The sequence below is a fragment of the Oncorhynchus clarkii genome, chromosome 24 (assembly GCF_045791955.1).
Source record: "Oncorhynchus clarkii lewisi isolate Uvic-CL-2024 chromosome 24, UVic_Ocla_1.0, whole genome shotgun sequence".
NCBI classification, from domain to species: Eukaryota; Metazoa; Chordata; class Actinopteri; order Salmoniformes; family Salmonidae; genus Oncorhynchus; species Oncorhynchus clarkii.
Window position 1 is genome coordinate 22,739,704 of NC_092170.1, and position 20,590 is coordinate 22,760,293.

The window sequence follows — 20,590 nt, forward strand, 5'->3', positions numbered from 1 at the left end:
ATAAAAATAGAGCTTTTTGGTCTAAACTCCACTCGCTGTGTTTGGAGGAAGAAGAAGGAGGAGTACAACCCCAAGAACACCATCCCAAACATGAAGCATGGAGGTGGAAACATCATTCTTTGGGGATGCTTTTTAAGGGGACAGGACGACTGCACCGTATTGAGGGGAGGATGGATGGGGCCATGTATCAGATCTTTGCGACCAACCTCCTTCCCTCAGTAAGAGCATTGAAGATGGGTCGTGGCTGGGTCTTCCAGCATGACAACGACCCAAAACACACAGCCAGGGCAACTAAGGAGTGGCTCCGTAAGAAGCATCTCAAGGTCCTGGAGTGGCCTAGCCCGTCTCCAGACCTGAACCCAATAGAAAATCTTTGGAGGGAGCTGAAAGTCCGTATTGCCCAGCGACAGCCCCGAAACCTGAAGGATCTGGAGAAGGTCTGTATGGAGGAGTGGGCCAAAATCCCTGCTGCAGTGTGTGCAAACCTGGTCAAGAACTACAGGAAACGTATGATCTCTGTAATTGCAAACAAAGGTTTCTTTACCAAATATTAAGGTCTGCTTTTCTAATGTATCAAATACTTATGTCATGCAATAAAATGCAAATTAATTACTTAAAAATCATACAATGTGATTTTCTGGATTTTGTTTTAGATTCCGTCTCTCACAGTTGAAGTGTACCTATGATAAAAAATTACAGACCTCTACATGCTTTGTAAATCGGAACCTGCCAAATCGGCAGTGTTTTATCAAATACTTGTTCTCCCCACTGTATATACATGTTATTCTGTTAAAAAGACAGGAGCTTTTTTACAAGAATAGCACAAATGTTTTATTCAAACATACAAAACCTGGCAAACATGTTTCACAATTTTATCAAAACATCAACTTCACTGACAATTCTAGAATATTTACTGTATAAGGACAACAAGCAAACATGTATACAACATGGGTGAACAGTAACGCATTAGAATCTATATTACAGTCAAGGTCATGACAAGATAACTAAGAAGCTACCATTTTTTTCTAAAATCAAAATGTACAATAAATATTCCCTAAAATAGAACACACAGGCTACAGGGGCATATGCACAAAAAATACTCTGAACCATGCGAGCGCTAGTTTTCCTGCAAAGATTGGTATTTATCAATTGTGAACATGACAGGAAAGTGCCTATCTCCACGCAAATCTCAAACCATACGTGCACACAACTTTTAGAAGGTTAATCAACTGCATTGCAACAAATAGGTTTATTGCTCGTTTGGGGAAAATGGGAGGTGTTTGATGTACGAGATTTATAATGATGGTAGGCTAATAAAAACATTAAAACGTAGGCCTAGTGATAAAACAGATGCATTTGCCATTGGTAAAGATATTGCATAGCAGCATGTCATCTAATGTGCTTATTTTACTTTTATTATATAGGCCTATATCATAATCACATTGCAGGACGTGTTTCCTTTTCTGACATAACTGGTTTAAATTATTCCCGCCACACAACAAATAGTAGGCTACCATTTATCAATTGCTAATTCAATAGCCAAGCATGCACAAAAGTAAATAGACTGTTAACCTAGACAGTATGTGTCAGTTGGCTATGGGTAGGCTACAGTATTGCAGTGCAATAGGATTAGAAGTGCGACATCATAGCATATTTAATGTTGTGGCCTATACCAAGGAAGGAGATAGAAACACAACCATGTATTAAAAAGAAAATATAGCAAATTTGAGAGATTGATGAAAATGCATGCTAGCAGTTCCTGTACACTTCCAGTCACCGCACTAGTTAGCAATGGTTCCAGAAAGTACCTTCAACTTCCTTCATACTGCACGCAGAGACATACAAATGGTATCCATGAGTTCATCTGACTCTGGGTAAGTAGAACAAGGGGTTGCCAAAATGTCACACTATCCATTTAATTTCCTATTCTTGCAAAGTGATTACTTACAGTATACTGATTAGTTTGACTGACTAATCTAAACTGGGTGATTCGAGCCCAGAATGCTGATTGGCTGACAGCCGTGGTATATTAGACCGTATACCACGGGTATGACAAAACATTTATTTGTACTTCTCTAATTATGTTGTTAACCAGTTTATAATAGCAATAAGGCACCTCGGGGGTTTGTGATATATGGCCATATACCACACATAAAAAAACATACAAATAAATACATTTTACACAATAAATGCATACATTTAAAAAACAACAGAAACACAGTGGCAGCTGGTGAACTGGGAGATGGAATTAAGTACTTGGGAAAACAGTCCCTTTTTAAAATCTTTAAAAGCAACAGATGTATCAGATTGCTTAACGTTGCATAATGAATGTGTAACACAAACACACTCAACTGTACCTCTATTTTATATTATCTTTCTTAGACCATAACTAGGTTGCATTTGTATACAAAACATTAAGAACACCTGCTCTTTCCATGACATAGGCTGACCAGGTGAATCCAGGTGAAAGCTATGATCCCTTATTGATGTCACTTGCTAAATCCACCTCAATTAGTGTAGATGAAGAGGAGGAAACAGGTTAAATAAGAATTTTTAAGCCTCGAAACAAGTGAGACATGGATTGTGTGTGTGCCATTCAGATGGTGAATGGGCAAGACACAAGGTGTAAATGCCTTTGAACTGAGTATGGTAGTAGGTCCCAGGTGCACTGCAATGATGCTGGGTTTTTCATGCTCAACAGTTTCCCATGTCTATCAAGAATGACCCACCCAAAGGACATCCAGCCAATTTGACACAACTGTGGGAAACATGGAGTAATCATGGGCCAGCATCCCTGTGGAACAATTGACACCATGAGGCTGTTCTCAATATTAGGATGGTGTTCCCAATGTTTGGTATACTCAGTGTATCTACAGACTAGATCATATCATCCTTTTCTCTCCATTTGCCCAACATTAATACACTATGGGCCGGTTTCCCGGACCCAGATGAAGCCTACACTAAAAATCACTTTCATTGGGAGATTCTCCATTGTGGACTAAGCTTCACCTGGGTCCAGGAAACCGGGCCCACATAAAACATATTGCATAGGATATAATCTGTTAACCAGCTCCTCATTGCCCAGCCATAATACCGTAATTATAAAATAAACAATCATCTCAACTCAGTGTAAACATAAAATGGCATCAATAACTATTCTGCAGAAGTAAGCCACTTATTAATGTGGTATAAAGTTGTCATGTCACTGTTTCAGTTACATAGTAAAATAGTCTCAAATGTAACTTCCATCAATAAAATGCACCATAGATAAATTACTTAGGAGGATATGTCTGCAGTTCAACTGGCAGTTTTGTTCAGAATTGAAAAGTTGTGATCGTTTTTTTGCTTTATATGAAAGTGTGTCAGAGTACCCAATTTAAAGGCATTTTCATTCAATATGGTATAATCTGATGGCAGAGACACTCGCTAGCACTCTTGGCTTTCGCTGCACATGGAGGTGACCCCAGCCTTGGACAGGAACAGCTTTCCGCTAGGACAGACACACACTTCGTAGAGTCCCTGAGCGTTTCCAGACACCCCTCCATGTCCCAGGGGGAGACTCGGCAGACGCAAAGACTCAGCATCCAGAATCACCTACACAGACAACAAAGGGCGGGGTCAGACGCAGAACATACCATTGCTGAAACACATACATTTACACGCCACTGCAGAAACACATACATTACACGCCACTGCAGAAACACATACATTTACACGCCACTGCAGAAACACATACATTACACGCCACTGCAAAAACACATACATTACACGCCACTGCAAAAACACATACATTTACACGCCACTGCAGAAACACATACATTTACACGTCACTGCAGAAACACATACATTACAAGCCACTCCAGAAATACATACATTTACAAGCCACTGCTGAAACACACACATTTACGCACCACTGCAGAAACACATACATTTACACGCCACTGCAGAAACACATACATTACACGCCACTGCAGAAATACATACATTACACGCCACTGCAGAAACACATACATTTAAACGCCACTGCAGAAACACATACATTACACGCCACTGCAGAAACACATACATTACAAGCCACTGCAGAAATACATACATTACACGCCACTGCAGAAACATATACATTACACGCCACTGCAGAAACACATACATTTACACGCCACTGCAGAAACACATACATTACAAGCCACTGCAGAAACACATACATTTACACGCCACTGCAGAAACACATACATTACACGCCACTGCAGAAACACATACATTACACGCCACTGCAGAAACACATACATTACACGCCACTGCAGAAACACATACATTACACGCCACTGCAGAAACACATACATTACACGTCACTGCAGAAACATATACATTACACGCCACTGCAAAAACACATACATTTACACGCCAATGCAGAAATACATACATTTACACGCCAATGCAGAAATACATACATTTACAAGCCACTGCAGAAACACATACATTACACACCACTGCAGAAACACATACATTTACACGCCACTGCAGAAACACATACATTTACACGCCACTGCAGAAACACATACATTACAAGCCACTGCAGAAACACATACATTATACGCCACTGCAGAAACACATACATTACAAGGCACTGCAGAAACACATACATTACACGCCACTGCAGAAACACATACATTACAAGGCACTGCAGAAACACATACATTTACACGCCACTGCAGAAACACATACATTAAACGCCACTGCAGAAATACATACATTACACGCCACTGCAGAAACACATACATTACACGCCACTGCAGAAACACATACATTACACGCCACTGCAGAAACACATACATTACACGCCACTGCAGAAATACATACATTACACGCCACTGCAGAAACACATACATTTAAACGCCACTGCAGAAACACATACATTACACGCCACTGCAGAAACACATACATTACAAGCCACTGCAGAAATACATACATTACACGCCACTGCAGAAACATATACATTACACGCCACTGCAGAAACACATACATTTACACGCCACTGCAGAAACACATACATTACAAGCCACTGCAGAAACACATACATTTACACGCCACTGCAGAAACACATACATTACACGCCACTGCAGAAACACATACATTACACGCCACTGCAGAAACACATACATTACACGCCACTGCAGAAACACATACATTACACGCCACTGCAGAAACACATACATTACACGTCACTGCAGAAACATATACATTACACGCCACTGCAAAAACACATACATTTACACGCCAATGCAGAAATACATACATTTACACGCCAATGCAGAAATACATACATTTACAAGCCACTGCAGAAACACATACATTACACACCACTGCAGAAACACATACATTTACACGCCACTGCAGAAACACATACATTTACACGCCACTGCAGAAACACATACATTACAAGCCACTGCAGAAACACATACATTATACGCCACTGCAGAAACACATACATTACAAGGCACTGCAGAAACACATACATTACACGCCACTGCAGAAACACATACATTACAAGGCACTGCAGAAACACATACATTTACACGCCACTGCAGAAACACATACATTACACGCCACTGCAGAAATACATACATTACACGCCACTGCAGAAACACATACATTACACGCCACTGCAGAAACACATACATTACACGCCACTGCAGAAACACATACATTACACGCCACTGCAAAAACACATACATTTACACGCCACTGCAGAAATACATACATTACACGCCACTGCAGAAACACATACATTACAAGCCACTGCAGAAACACATACATTATACGCCACTGCAGAAACACATACATTACAAGGCACTGCAGAAACACATACATTACAAGGCACTGCAGAAACACATACATTATACGCCACTGCAGAAACACATACATTACACGCCACTGCAGAAACACATACATTACACGCCACTGCAGAAATACATACATTACACACCACTGCAGAAACACATACATTTACACGCCACTGCAGAAACACATACATTACAAGCCACTGCAGAAACACATACATTTACACGCCACTGCAGAAACACATACATTTACACGTCAATGCAGAAACACATACATTTACACGTCAATGCAGAAACACATACATTACAAGCCACTGCAGAAATACATACATTTACAAGCCACTGCTGAAACACACACATTTACACGCCACTGCAGAAACACATACATTACACGCCACTGCAGAAATACATACATTACACACCACTGCAGAAACACATACATTACACGCCACTGCAGAAACACATACATTACACGCCACTGCTGAAACACATACATTTACACAACACTACTGAAATACATTTACATGCCACTAGGGGACAGCATCACTGCTATTTATAAATATCAAGGCCAGTGAGTAAATGTACATGTCTCTGCCACATGTAGTGTAAAATGTAAGTACAGTACTGTCAGTGAATAGCAAGTAAATCACACATTGCCTCACCAGTCCTTCACTGGAGTGCAATAGAATATCCATGTTAGATGCTGCCTCGATGTTCCCGGCCAGTGCTTTGACAAAGACTCCCTTTGGTGCATCCATGCTGAGAGAGCGGGTTGGAGACTCCAGCCTGGAACACACAGGAGAACATCAGTTTGATCAGTTCCACGTGTGACTGTGATGAAAGAATCAACAAATTGCATGGAATTAAGAGTTCATATTTCATATCGGCCTCTTCCAAGAGGTCAGTGATTATTAGATCCAACATCTACCTCAAGTCTTTGAAGGGCTCAGCTCTGAGCAGGGGCGTCTCTACAGAGTGTTCAAACAGAGCACCTTCTGGACCTAAATAAAAATAAACACAGTAAGTGGATAGTTAATTACAATGAAACATCATTGGAGATACATGTTACATATTGTAATATAATATCATATATAATAATAATAAATAATAAAAATAATAAATGCCATTTAGCAGACACTTTTTTCCAAAGCCACTTACAGTCATTAAATAGTGTTCTATTTAATTCTACTATGTAGTGTGAGTGGTTCTACAGTTTTTGACTGTCAATTGTTTCCCTAGGTGCTTGTCATCTGGTGTTAGCGAGAGGATGACATGTGCACTGGCTCAGTCACCTCCAACCCCCTGGATTGAAGGAGAGAGAATATGTTTGCAGTGCTTTAATCACTGTGGATGACAGCTCCCTTGCCTAGCTAATTACATCTTTATTACCATCAGCCTTTGCCAATCGTATGTTACCATAGCATGCAAAGCTGCTTACTTGACATTACACTATAGAGCCTCACTAGGTCTTAGAGTGCTATTGCGACAGTATACACAACTTTAGCTTTGTTCTGTTTGTGCATGGTTTTCTGGCGAAGGTTGTATTAACTTCTGCTCTGTATTTCTGCTGTTGCATTATAGCATTCAGTGTCTTGCTAAAGTGAAATGAACGTCACCCTTCAGCAGTCAGTCCAGATGACTGAGATATAATGAAGGTATCAACGGGCACTCTCTTCAGCTAATTACCCCACACAGCAGGAGGGCACTGACCTCCCACCAATTCTAAAACTGGACACAACAAAGATATTTAAGGAATATAGGCAACTTGAGCATGTAGCATTAGTTAGCTTCAATTTACGTTATATTATAAAGATACTTTACTATAAATCATCTTCAATTAAAAAGCAGTGTTTCTGTCACATTTTCTCTAATTTTAGATGAATGAGCTTCTGACTTTCAATACCTTTTCAAGGACAACTTGGCTGCTCCAGTCCAGTCATTATCAAAGTCATTACTTTTTATTTGACATGGTGTGTAAGAAAAATACTGAGTGATTCAGTACATTGCTCTCATTCCTTTAAATTACAAGAAAATGAATGAAAACCATGTTCGTAGGTCCTATCTGGAATGCTGTATACACATGTATGGGCTAAGTGGTGTGACACTGTCACGCCCTGACCATAGAGAGCCTTTTTATTCTCTATTTTGGTTAGGTCGGGGTGTGACTAGCGGGGGGGGGGGGGGGGGGGGGGGTGACCCTATCTAGGTTGTTTTGTTTCTATGTTGGCCTGGTATGATTCCCAATCAGAGGCAGCTGTTTATCATTGTCTTTGATTGGGGTCATATTTAGGCAGCCATTTCCCCACTGTGTTTTGTGGGATCTTGTTTTTGTGTTGTTGACAGTGAGCACTCCAAAATGTCACGTTTTGTTTATTCTTTGTTGTTTTGTTGTGCGGTTCACTTATAATAAAAAATGTGGAACCCATATCGCGCTACGCTTTGGTCTGACTATGCTTACAATGATCGTGACAGACACTGACACTGCAGACATGATTGTACCTGTAACACGAAGTGTGTCTGTTCCAACAACCACCTCTTTGTCATCTGCAGAAAACAGCGTCTTGGTGTTGGAGCTGATGACAAAATTCAGTGCATTTCCCTGGGCCACATCTGGACCTGAAATGACACCAGGGAGAATTATTAGAGACCAGAATCAGTCAAAGCTGTGGGAACGGGAGACATAGGCTTAAAATAATTGAGATACTATATGCTGTATCACTAAAACATCTAAATTATGCATGCAGCTTTAACATTTGAATGAATTTTTCCACTTTGTCACCTCTCTCATAGAAAAAAAAGCAACGGTTGCAGGTATACCTACTGTACAACTGCCTCTGGGCAGTGAGATATTTAAAACACTTCAATACCATCTTCTATAGAAGAATAGAGCATGATGTTCTTTCCAAACTACTTAAGTCTGAGGGGGAATAGACCAAATAACTGGTCTTCAACGGTCTTAAACTTCCTTCACAGAGCGTCACAGATGGGTCAATGCCTTTTATGGCATAACAACCAAGAATACATAACAGCCTCGTGAAATACTATAATTAGTTAAGTCGTTTGTTACCCCTCTAATTATGGTACACTCGTCAACGAACCCCGCTGGCCAGCCATAAAAGGTGCGCAAATAATAGTCTCTGTAGGCCTGAGGGCCTTGGTGTAACAGATAGGCCATTCTGGTGCTGATGATAGAAAGCTGTGTTTTTGATTAAATGGGGTTTTAATGGCAATCTGATGGAATATGAAAGGGGATATGCGTTTTTGTCATTGCTAATGTTGTATTACATACAGTAGAGCTGCAGGACAAGTCCATTAATGACATTGCTGAATTCTCCACATATCAGTTGAATAGTTGAATCTATATGAACATCGCCAGCATGATTTATGTGAGTAGGTATGTGTGTTTTCTGTCCTCTTACCTACGGAGAGACTTCCTGTGACATCATTATTTTCATTGCGGGCATTGAGAGTGACGTTTTCAGATGAGTGCACCAGGAGAGAGGAGTCCTGGAAGAAAATTACTATTCGGTCATCAATGAGCATCCTGTCCACGTCATTATCAGATATCACTGGACAGGACTGTAATTGAACATTTTGAACGCTACAAAAAAATGTATCGTTCTGCTCACAGGTTCAAGTACCTGGTCATCCCTCTTACCTTCCAGAAAACACTATTTAGTTACAATGGGCTAAACAGATGTAACCTATTTGGGGAGGTTGTGAAAATCAGGTTGTATATAATGAACTCTGAATCTCATTAGAAACTGTAGACTTCATTGATGAATGTGTCAGTCCATAAATGGTGAATACATTTCCTTTTTAATGAAGCTCATAAAGATAGAGTGAGGAAAAACCATAACATGTAAACAACTGCTGCAAAGTGTTGCCATCTGCTGCACACCAACTGTTTTCCACCACAAATATTTAGGAGGTTAATAAGGAACTCGCTGCATTGTGCATCCACAGGGACTGCCAAAGCTCATTGAGTAAGACACATTTCCCAACTACGCAAGAGAGTGATATAAAAATACGCTGAATTTAATGACCATGCCTCAGAAAAGTTGTTTTGATGTAATTGCCCAGCGTTCTTAACAGGAACCGCTCATCAAACAAACAACTTTGATCTCTATGGTTTCCTGACAGTGAGTCAGAGCTTGGCCAGCCATACCACTTTATTCCACACAAACCTATTGGACTGGGTGTGGGTGTTTGAGGAGGAGGATCAGGAGAAGGACGAAGAGAAGAAGGAAGAGGAGTGTAGGAGCCTGTTTGCTTACCACTCTGGAGTGGATCTCTTGGGCGTAGAGAGGAAAGAGGAACTCTGACTTGCCGTCCTCAAGCCTCACTCCCTCCGCTGTTACTTTTAGATGTCCCATCCCTTCCTCAAATGACAAGCAGAAAGAATGAACTCAACAATACATCAGAGAAAAGACATTGCACAGGGTATAATGCAACAAATGAACTCACTAACCATGACCATAGTGTCCTCAAATGAACTCACTAACCATGACCATAGTGTCCCCAAGGATTTTTGTGACACCATGTGTTGTTTTTAATTCTGGATGGTGAGTGAATCTATTTCAGGTGACGGTCTCTGCTGGTTTAGTGTTGGGAGTTAACCATACTGCAGGGAATATATGATTCATAGCACCCCAGGCAATAGTGACTTTGATAATGATCCAATAGTGTGAAACAAAAGCAGAATCTGATTTCAATTCCATCTAATAACTACTTCTCTCAGGCTATATTCCAAAAGGACGGAGAAATCATGAAATGTGTATAAAACTAGGCTTACCCGACTAGAGGGGAAATATTGAATTTGATTCATCCCATCAGGCAGCAATTGGATGCCAAGGATAAGAGACATGTGTCTATACCCTCCAGGGCTGAGGCTAAACTCAAACTAAAGCAGCAGAGATGTGTTTGCTCTGCCAATGCAGTCACTATATTCCCAGGGTGTGTTGTGTTGTTTCAGTTACCCCAAAGCCCCCCTTATACCTGGTGCTAACATTAGTCCTTTGTTCTGATCTTGTCTACTTTCTGGTTATGCCCACATTTCCAGAAATGTGTCTACACATGGTATTAAAATGTGTCTGTTATCTGTCTACTGGCTGGCCATGCTTTAAACCTGGCTACCCCTACCCTGGTCAACAGCTCTGCACCCCTCACAGAAACTTGTCCAAGCCTCCACATTTCTCCTTCACCCAAATCCACATAGCTGATGTTCTGAAAGAGCTGCAAAATCTGGACCCCTACAAATCAGCCAGGCTAGACAATCTGGACCATCTCTTTCTAAAATGATCTGCCGCAATTGTAGCAACCCCTACTACTAGCCTGTTCAACCTCTCTTTCTGATATCCCTAAAGATTGGAAAGCTGCCGCGGTCATCCCCCTCTTCAAAGGAGGAAACACTCTAGACCCAAACTGTTACAGACTTATATCTATCCTACCCTGCCTTTCTAAAATCTTCGAAAGCCAAGTTAACAAAACAGATCACCGAACATTTCGAATCCCACCGTACCTTCTCCGCTATACAATCTGGTTTCCGAGCTGGTCATGGGTGCACCTCAACCACGCTCAAGGTCCTAAATGATATAATAACCGCAATCGATAAAAGACAATACTGTGCAGCCGTCTTCATCGACCTGGCCAAGGCTTTCGACTAGAGGTTGACCGATTAATCGGAATGGCCGATTTCAAGTTTTCATAACAATTGGCCGATTACATTGCACTCCACGAGACTGACTACCTGTTATACGAGTGCAGCAAGGAGACGAGGTAAGGTGCTAGCTAGCATTAAACTTATCTTATAAAAAACAATCTTAACATAATCACTAGTTAACTACACATGGTTGATGATATTACTAGTTTATCTCGCTTGTCCTGCGTTGCATATAATCGATGCAGTGCCTGTGAATTTATCATTCGCCAAACAGGTGGTTTAACAAGCGCATTCGCAAAAAAAGCACTGTCATTGCACCAATGTGTACCTAGCCATAAACATCAACGCCTTTCTTAAAATCAATACACAAGTATATATTTTTAAACGTGCATGTTTAGTTAATATTGCCTGCTAACATGAATTTCTTATAACTAGGGAAATTGTGTCACTTCTCTTGCGTTCTGTGCAACGGGGTCAGGGTATCAGCAGCAGTTTGGGCCGCCGGCTTGTTGCGAACTGTGTGAAGACCATTTCTTCCTAACAAAGACAGTCAACTTCACCAAACGGACGATGATTTAACAAAAGCGCCTTTGCAAAAAAAGCTACAATCCTTGCACAAATGTACCTAACCATAAACATCAACGACTTTCTTAAAATCACAACACAGAAGTATATTTTCTTAAACCTGCATATTTAGCTAAAATAAAATCATGTTAGCAGGCAATATTAACTAGTGTTGTAATAACATATTAAAACATGTAATGACGCATTCACTGACTGTTGTCTGCCTGGGCTTAACCATACAATTTTGGCTTGTACTCTGTGTTATACCCTCCCTCTCTCTCTGTTTCTCAATATACTAACTGCACGGGAAACCCCCACCAGGGTGGCGGAATAAGATAAAACACACTGACAACCCATAAATATACACTGCTCAAAACCCTTTGGGATGGGCTCCAAAGACAAAGAACTCTGTCGAGAACCAATGGGATACTGACGCCAGGCTGGAGAGGACTGTCTATCACCTACGAACAACCAACCAGGAGCATGGCACATATTACATGGCACATATTGCACTTTTACTTTCTTCTCCAACACTTTGTTTTTGCATTATTTAAACCAAATTGAACATGTTTCATTATTTATTTGAGACTAAATTGATTTTATTGATGTATTATATTAAGTTAAAATAAAAAAGTGTTCATTGTTCATTCAGTATTGTTGTAATTGTCATTATTACAAATATATATATAAAAATTGGCTTAAAATTGGTCCTCCAATAATCAGTATCGATGTTGAAAAATGATAATCGGTCGACCTCTACTTTCGATTCCGTCAATCACCGCATTCTTATCGGTAGACTCAATGGCCTTGGTTTATCAAATGACTGCCTCGCCTGGTTCACCAACTACTTCTCAGACAGAGTTCAGTGTGTCAAATCAGAGGGCCTGTTGTCCGGACCTCTGGCAGTCTCTATGGGGATGCCCAAGCCTCCCCCATTTCTCCTTCACCCAAATCCAGATAGCTGATGTTCTTAAAGGACTGCAAAACCTGGACCCCTACAAATCAGCCAGGCTAGACAATCTGGACCCCCTTTTTCTAAAATTATCTGATGAAATTTTTGCAACCCCTATTACTAGCCTATTCAACCTCTCGTATCGTCTGAGATTCCCAAAGATCGGAAAGCTGCCGCGGTCATCCCCCTCTTCAAAGGGGGAGACATTCTAGACCTAAATTGCTACAGACCTATATCTATCCTACCCTGCCTTTCTAAGGTCTTCGAAAGCCAAGTTAACAAACAGATTATCGACCACTTCGAATTCCACCGTACCTTCTCCGCTATGCAATCTGGTTTCAAAGCTGGTCATGGGTGCACCTCAGCCACACTCAGGGTCTTAAACGATATCATAACCGCCATCGATAAGAGACATTACTGTGCAGCTATATTCATCGACCTGGACAAGGCTTTCGACTCTGTCAATCACCACATTCTTAATGGCAGACTCAACATCCTTGGTTTCTCAAATGATTGCCTCGCCTGGTTCACCAACTACTTCTCTGATAGAGTTCAGTGTGTCAAATCGGAGGGCCTGTTGTCCGGACCTCTTGCAGTCTCTATGGGGGTGCCACAGGGTTCAATTCTCAGGCCGACTCTCTTCTCTGTATACATCAATGATGTCGCTCTCGCTGCTGGTGATTCTCTGATCCACCTCTAAGCAGACGACACCATTCTGTATTCTTCTGGCCCTTCTTTGGACACTGTGTTAACTAACCTCCAGACGAGCTTCAATGCCATACAACTCTCCTTCCATGGCCTCAAACTGCTCTTAAATGCAAGTAAAACTAAGTGCATGCTCTTCAACCGATCAACCGAAAGCATCTCGAATCCAAAATAAAATATCAAATCGTCTTCGCAAAACATAGCATCCTTCACTCATACAGCCTAACATACCCTCGTAAAACTGACCATCCTACCGATCCTTCGGCGATGTCATCTATAAAATAGCCTCCAATACTCTACTCAACAAATTGAATGCAGTTCATCACAATACCATCCGTTTTGTCACCAAAGCCCCATATATTACCCACCACTGCGACCTGTACGCTCTCATTGGCTGGCCCTCGCTTCATATTCGTCACCAAACCCACTGGCTCCAGGTCATCTATAAGTCTCTGCTAGGTAAAGCCCCGCCATATCTCAGCTCACTGGTCACCATAGCAGCACCCACCCGTACCACCGATCCAGCAGGTATATTTCACTGGTCATCTCCAAAGCCAACTCCCTCCTTTGGCCACCTTTCCTTCCAGTTCTCTGCTGCCAATGACTGGAACTAATTGCAAAAATCACTGAAGCTGGAGTCTTATATCTCCCTCACTAACTTTAAGCATCAGCTGTCAGAGCAGCTTACCAATCATTGAACCTGTACACAGCCCATCTGTAAATAGCCCACCCAACTACCTCATCCCCATATTATTTATTTTTTGCTCCTTTGCACCCCAGTATCTCTACTTGCATATTTATCTTCTGCACATCCATCACTCCAGTGTTTAATTGCAAATGTTTTATTATTTCTCTACTATGGCCTATTTATTGCCTTACCTCCATAATCTTACTACATTTGCACACACTGTAAAAATACTTTTCTATTGTGTTATTGACTGTACGTGTGTTTATCCCATGTGTAACTCTGTGTTGTTTGTGTCACCCTGCTTTGCTTTAACTTGGCTAAGTCGCAGTTGTAAATGAAAACTTGTTCTCAACTGGCCTACCTGGTTAGATAAAGGTGAAATAAAACAATTTAAAAAACTGTGTCTGCCTTGCGACCAGATTTCCTGGTCTCTTCCTTTACGCAAATGATTTCACAGCTATTCTTTTAAAATAATATGAATTTATTGTAATACACATATTGAAGTAATCAGTTAATGGTGCCACCTGTCAAGGATTTTTGAAGGCAGAACAATGATGATTTAAATGGTTTCTGTCCAGATTTGTCAACACTTGTAAGATATCCAGACACAATGTGTCTCTGACTACTGAAGGAGGTGGGCAGGATGATCTGATCACAATGTGTCTTTTGATTGTCTACAACTGTCTAAAAATGTGGGCAGAATCAGAATGTAGACAGGGTCTCAATAACAAACATCTCACATTTTCATTGATACAGGAAAGATTATATGGCATTTTGTCCATACAAGCGCCAAACAATCTGTGTGTAGTCTACTGTAAAGGTCAGGCAGCATGTGTTATGAATGAATTAGAGCTAAGTGACCCCACATACTGTGTTTAACCACATGACCCGGAGGATCCATATGGTGAGGGCAAAGTTCACGGTGAGGATGATGATGAGCAGCAGGACAAACAGGTAGAGGCAGCGCTTCCTCCAACCGTAGATCCCGATCTTATAGATGGAGTCAGGGACCGGGGCAGGGACACTGCTGTCCTGGGTGGTGGTGACATACTGCTCCCTCACCATCTGCTGGGGAAAACACAGGGACATGAAAAGAGGTAGTTTAAATCAATAGACATGTTTGACATCAACTATACATCACCCTGAAGTGGCAGCTCTTTATAAATATCATCATCATCATCATCATGCTTCATCTTATGGAAATTGCCTCATAGCATAAGCAACCATGTACAGTACAAAACCTGTTCTTATTATTCTAAACACCTACGGATCAGCTGAATATCTGGCCAGAACACTGATGAAAAACTTGAGTATATTTCCAACATTTATTAAAGATGGCTAACAGCAAGAGAGCGAAAACTCCTCCTCATTCCACTGGCTTTGGTTTTAAGTCCAGACTAAATAGAACTGAACCGAGCGTGATTCTTGGGTTCTGTCGGAATGCATGCTAATATAAATCAACAATACCAGAGATCTAAATGGCAAAGGCATTGCTGCTTCTTCACATTCATGTCATATAAGAGCAGAGAAAACATGAGTAATATATTTCACAAGGATGCGCTGAGAATATAGGCTGTGACAGCTGAATACATAGCCATAGCTTTTTTGCCCTACAGGAATGGAGCCAGGGCTGGTGTCACATTAAATGTATTAATCAACATTCATACTTTCATTCAAGGCAATGCCAGAAGAAAATGTATTGAGTTGTAGACAATAGCTAAATAAAATGCCTTTCACGATCAATGACAATGAAACAACCCCATTCACCAAATAATCTCCACACTGAATCCTAGAATCATGTTTAACTCTCTTTGAGTGTGTGTAAAGAATACACAGACACAATGATTAAATGTGACCGATAAAGGTGATACAAATGAATGAATCTGTTAAATTAATTTAATCTCTGTCGGCACCAGTGGAGGCTAGTGAGGGGAGGGCGGCTCATAGTAATGGCTGGAACTGAGTAGATGGAATGGAACATCTACTCCATTCCAGCCATTACTATGAGCCGTCCTCCCCTCACCAGCCTCTAGTGGTCGACACCAATACTGCAAAATGCACACGTTTAATTAACAAACCATTCCAAACAACTTCGTTTCTGTATCAGCCAAGTTTCCCCAAGATCTGCTGTTTACTTCATACTAACATCTCAACTTGTTGACAAAAACTAAATAGTTGATTTGTTTCATGCCAGTCAAGAATGGAGACATAGCAGCTTGGGTGATTTACATATGTACAGATGCTCCGCCTCATTGCAAAAGTAAACATGGTTTCCATAATGTTTAAAGATCAACTTTTCATTGTGGACTATAATTCTATCCCGACATGAGCCAGAACAGCACCTCAGTGTAATTTGGCTGGCTCCCAACCAATAATGATAAGGTTAGGCCTATCTGGAGAGGCTGGGGGAGTTAACTGGTAATGTGTGGCGCTATTATAGCTCTTTGTTTTATTATTATAACTCATCATTTTTGTTTGTTAAGACAACATTTTGGTATACAATAAAGTTGTAATGCTTTTTGTGGAAAAGAAAACTCCAAATTTGTAACCTCCAATTCCATAAAACTTGCCAAAGGCTTTTCAGATAAATAGATGATTAATGAATCAGCGGTATATCTTAGTGTCTATTTCAAAGGTAAATGGATGAATAGTATACATGCTCCCTGCTTTGGTCCGTCCTCTAGGAAGAGATATTTCAGAGAAGATGATAACGCCTAGTCATTGTGTATATAAACAGCTCGTTTCCTGCTGTTACCATAAACATGCAAACTGGCAAAGGCAGCAAGCGTGTTGGCATAAAGGATACAGAGTATCTCTCCCCACCAGGATCCACCTCTCCCTAGGACCTGTCACACTGGCTCCAGAGCCCAACAGTGATAAATAGCCCTTATTTCACTACAACACAAATGTAGCAAAAAAAACTAACCCAAGGATTACCTCCACAAGGGAATTGTAGAAGTAATCCTTGTTTGTTGTGTGAAATACCTATTTTTCATACCAATGCCCATTTGTAGTATTAATTTGACTGAGTCATCAGGATGAATCATAATGACAAATTGGATTTCAACAGTTCCCAAAATGAGTTTCCTCTTGACCCGTCTTATAGTGAATACAAACTACAAACTACTCTGACTAAAAAGAACATGCACACAGGGCTTATACCCTTGCTTTAAAAAACGGCCTCATAGTATATAAATGAGAGACGTCCATGTAGTGTGTTGGCAGTAGGAATTTAAGAAAGTGCATACATGTGTTAAAACAATTACACTGTAAAAATATTCTGTGGAATGCCTAAATGAATAATACAGGTTGAATAACTTTGAAATATTAATTGAGGTGTAACATTTATTTTCTCTGCCCAATTAATTTAAAGAGAAGCATTAGGATGTGGTCTACTGCTAAAAATGAGGGGAGCATCCTGGTGATTTTCAGACTCCAGTTTCAGAGTGCCAGCCCAGTCACATAGCAACCCAAATAAACATTCCTTAAACAACCACGCCACTGTACTGCCATGGAAAGAATCCTCCTCAGCTAATGTGCTTTAGGAAACAAAATGCTAGTCATGTCCCTTTCACAGAACACAAGCCTAGCAGTTGAACAGTTCTTTATGAGGCCCGATCACATGAAAGGGTTTTAAAAGTAATTTCAAAATCCCAATAGTCCCATAAGATTTCACTGTCCTCCTGTGATGAAGAGTATTGAGTTCACCTCATAGACTTTTCCCGTTGCTTTTTTATCTTGGGGCCCTTGTCCATTAACCTCAAACCAGTGATGCTACTTTTACTGCCCTGTTCTGTCTTCACTCATGTGAAGCTAAAGGGCTGTAGCAGTATTGTGTATACTGCTGCCTGCCTGTCTAAATCACTAGGGTCTGACTCTAATTGAGATTCCAGGCTTCTCTTAGCACCTCACTTTGACCTGATTAGGCACCAGCAGGGGAGGGAGCCGGGGAGGGAGTTAAAAATTACTTTCTCAAATTGTTAGCTGGAGGATGTTCACTTATAAAGACTGCAGGGGAACAAACAATAATCAGAGGAGCTCAGATGTGAGCTGTCAGAAAGAAGGCAATCGAAAGCCAAGCCCTCTCCGTTCTCTGCTAAGTGTTTTGTCTGTCTAAGCTGCTGTGTCCATATCTCCCATCTGCTGTAATGCTTCCACTTCTAAACATAGGGCATAGCATTGGGTTCTACATTTTAAAAGAGCCACAGGACATAACATGAGCAAAACTAATGAACAGAATGATACAGTAACAAGGGAAATTAACATAAATTTTAACTGAGTTACACAGACAACATTTTTCTGTCTTCCAATATTCTTGACCATGTATGGTGAAATTATTACCAGCACATGAAACAGGGAAAATAAATCCACTTACATTTAAATTCAATATTCTCTTTCTATAAAAATTGAAACAAAAAAGCAAAAAGGGACACCGATGTCACTAGCAGACAGGTCAAAGGTTAGACTGTAAAGACTTGAGTTGAAACACTAGAGCATTCAAAAGATGAAGATATTCACAGAGCACTAACACATACAGTAGCAACGACATGAAGTAGTTAAGAAAGCAGAGCATGTTGCCTACCTTTGTGTGCTGAGACAGAGCTTCCTCTCCGGTAGCAAACAGAGCTCCTCTGAAGCAGCAGCAGCAGTAAAAGGGGTAGCAGCGGTGGAGCCCTTGCCTCCGATGTCTGTCAGGCGTTCAACAACTGCGCGCCATAAATCTAGCCATGGAACTGCCCCAACTAATCACCACGGGACGGCGCTACCACTTCCTGCATATCCAATGTACCTCTCTCTACCTTGGGCTTCCCTTCTTTTGATTATCCTCTCAAATCATGTCTCTCTGAGCAGCCACTGCTCATAGATACAGAAGGGTGTCTGGGATCCTTTCAAAAGTGTCAAGGAGGGAAATCACAGTTGTCTAAAATATGATTTGAGCCCTTAGCTTCCATGAATACCAGTGTCTGGAAAAGCATGAGCTTGTCTAAATTAAGAAGCTTCACTTATAGCTTTCACTAGTGAGTTTGGCGGTGATCTTCTTGACAGCTTCAATATGACAGGTAGACATAGTTCGTCTTATGGGGGGCTGTCAGTGACAGAAGAAACAGGCAGACTACATTACAACATGTATTAAGTACTTATGCTAAAATGCTTATTCTATTCTACCACCATTTACATTATGTTCCACAGGTGGCTGGCACCTAAATTGGGGAGGACAGGGTTGTGGTAGTGGCTGGAGCAGTATAAGTGTAATGGCATCAAATACAGTTTATATGTGTTTGATGTAATTCTATTAGCTCCGTCCTCCTCTCAACAGCCTCCACTGTGTTCGTATTCATAATTTTTATTATTGGTGTTGCAATGCCGAGAAGGAACCTGCTAGTAAGCATTTCGTTGGACAATACAGTGCATTCGGAAAGTATTCAGATCCCCTGACTTTTTCCACATTTTGTTAGTTATGGCCTTATTCTAAAATATATATATATATATATAACCAAAAAGACTCTTCCAAAAGCTGGCTGCCTGGCCAAACTGAGCAATCTGGGGAGAAGGGCCTTGGTCAGGGAGGTGACCAAGAACCTAATGGTCACTCTGACAGAACTCGAGTTCCTCTGTGGAGACGGGAGAACCTTCCAGATGGACAACCACCTCTACAGCTCTCCACCCATCAGGCCTTTATGGTAGAGTGGCCAGACAGAAGCCACTCCTCAGTAAAAGGCACCTAAAGGACTCTCTGACCATGAAAAACAAGATTCTCTGGTCTGATGAAACCAAGATTGAATTCTTTGGCCTGAATGCCAAGCGTCACATCTGGAGGAAACCTGGCAGCATCATGCTGTGGGAATGTTTCAGTGGCAAGGACTGCGAGAATAATCAGGATCGAGGGAAAGATGGACAGAGCAAAGTACATAGATCTTTGACGAAAAACTGCTAGAGCGCCCAGGACCTCAAACTGGGGTGTAGGTTCACCTTCCAAAAGGCCAACAACCCTAAGCACACAGCCAAGACAATGCAGGAATGGCTTCGGGAAAAGCCTCTGAATGTCGTTGAGTGGACTAGCCAGAGCCCAGACTTGAACCTGATTGAACATCTCTGGAGAAACCTGAAAATAGCTGTGCAGCGACATTCCCCATCCAACCTGACAGAGCTTGAGAGGATCTGCAGATAATGGGAGAAACTCC

General features: G+C 41.2%; 1 protein-coding gene across 3 annotated transcripts; it reads right to left on the bottom strand.

The window, feature by feature from the left end:
- Positions 1-766: 766 nt before the first annotated feature.
- Positions 767-19,329, bottom strand: LOC139383106 (gamma-sarcoglycan-like). 3 transcript variants are annotated; one of them, XM_071127419.1, is made up of 9 exons: positions 18,991-19,305; positions 15,279-15,473; positions 10,115-10,219; positions 9,257-9,344; positions 8,337-8,453; positions 6,766-6,838; positions 6,500-6,623; positions 3,034-3,594; positions 806-2,955 (listed from the first exon to the last, which is right to left on the bottom strand). In XM_071127419.1, exons 2-8 carry the CDS (start codon positions 15,471-15,473, stop codon positions 3,427-3,429), a joined length of 870 nt encoding a protein of 289 aa, XP_070983520.1. In that variant the 5' UTR covers positions 18,991-19,305; the 3' UTR covers positions 806-2,955; positions 3,034-3,426. The 3 variants fall into 3 exon arrangements, with proteins under 3 accessions (XP_070983519.1, XP_070983520.1, XP_070983521.1); XM_071127420.1 differs by having other exon boundaries at positions 15,279-15,476; positions 18,991-19,095; XM_071127418.1 differs by having other exon boundaries at positions 767-3,594; positions 18,991-19,329.
- Positions 19,330-20,590: the final 1,261 nt, after the last annotated feature.

Excerpts from the sequence above, each read along its gene's own strand:
- LOC139383106 (XM_071127418.1), bottom strand. The coding sequence starts at position 15,473 with ATGGTGAGGGAGCAGTATGTCACCACCACCCAGGACAGCAGTGTCCCT. Across the intron at positions 9,345-10,114 it reads AAGAGATCCACTCCAGAGTG|GACTCCTCTCTCCTGGTGCA; the intron begins GTAAGCAAACAG and ends ATTTTCTTCCAG. Across the intron at positions 3,595-6,499 it reads TGCACTCCAGTGAAGGACTG|GTGATTCTGGATGCTGAGTC; the intron begins GTGAGGCAATGT and ends TTGTCTGTGTAG.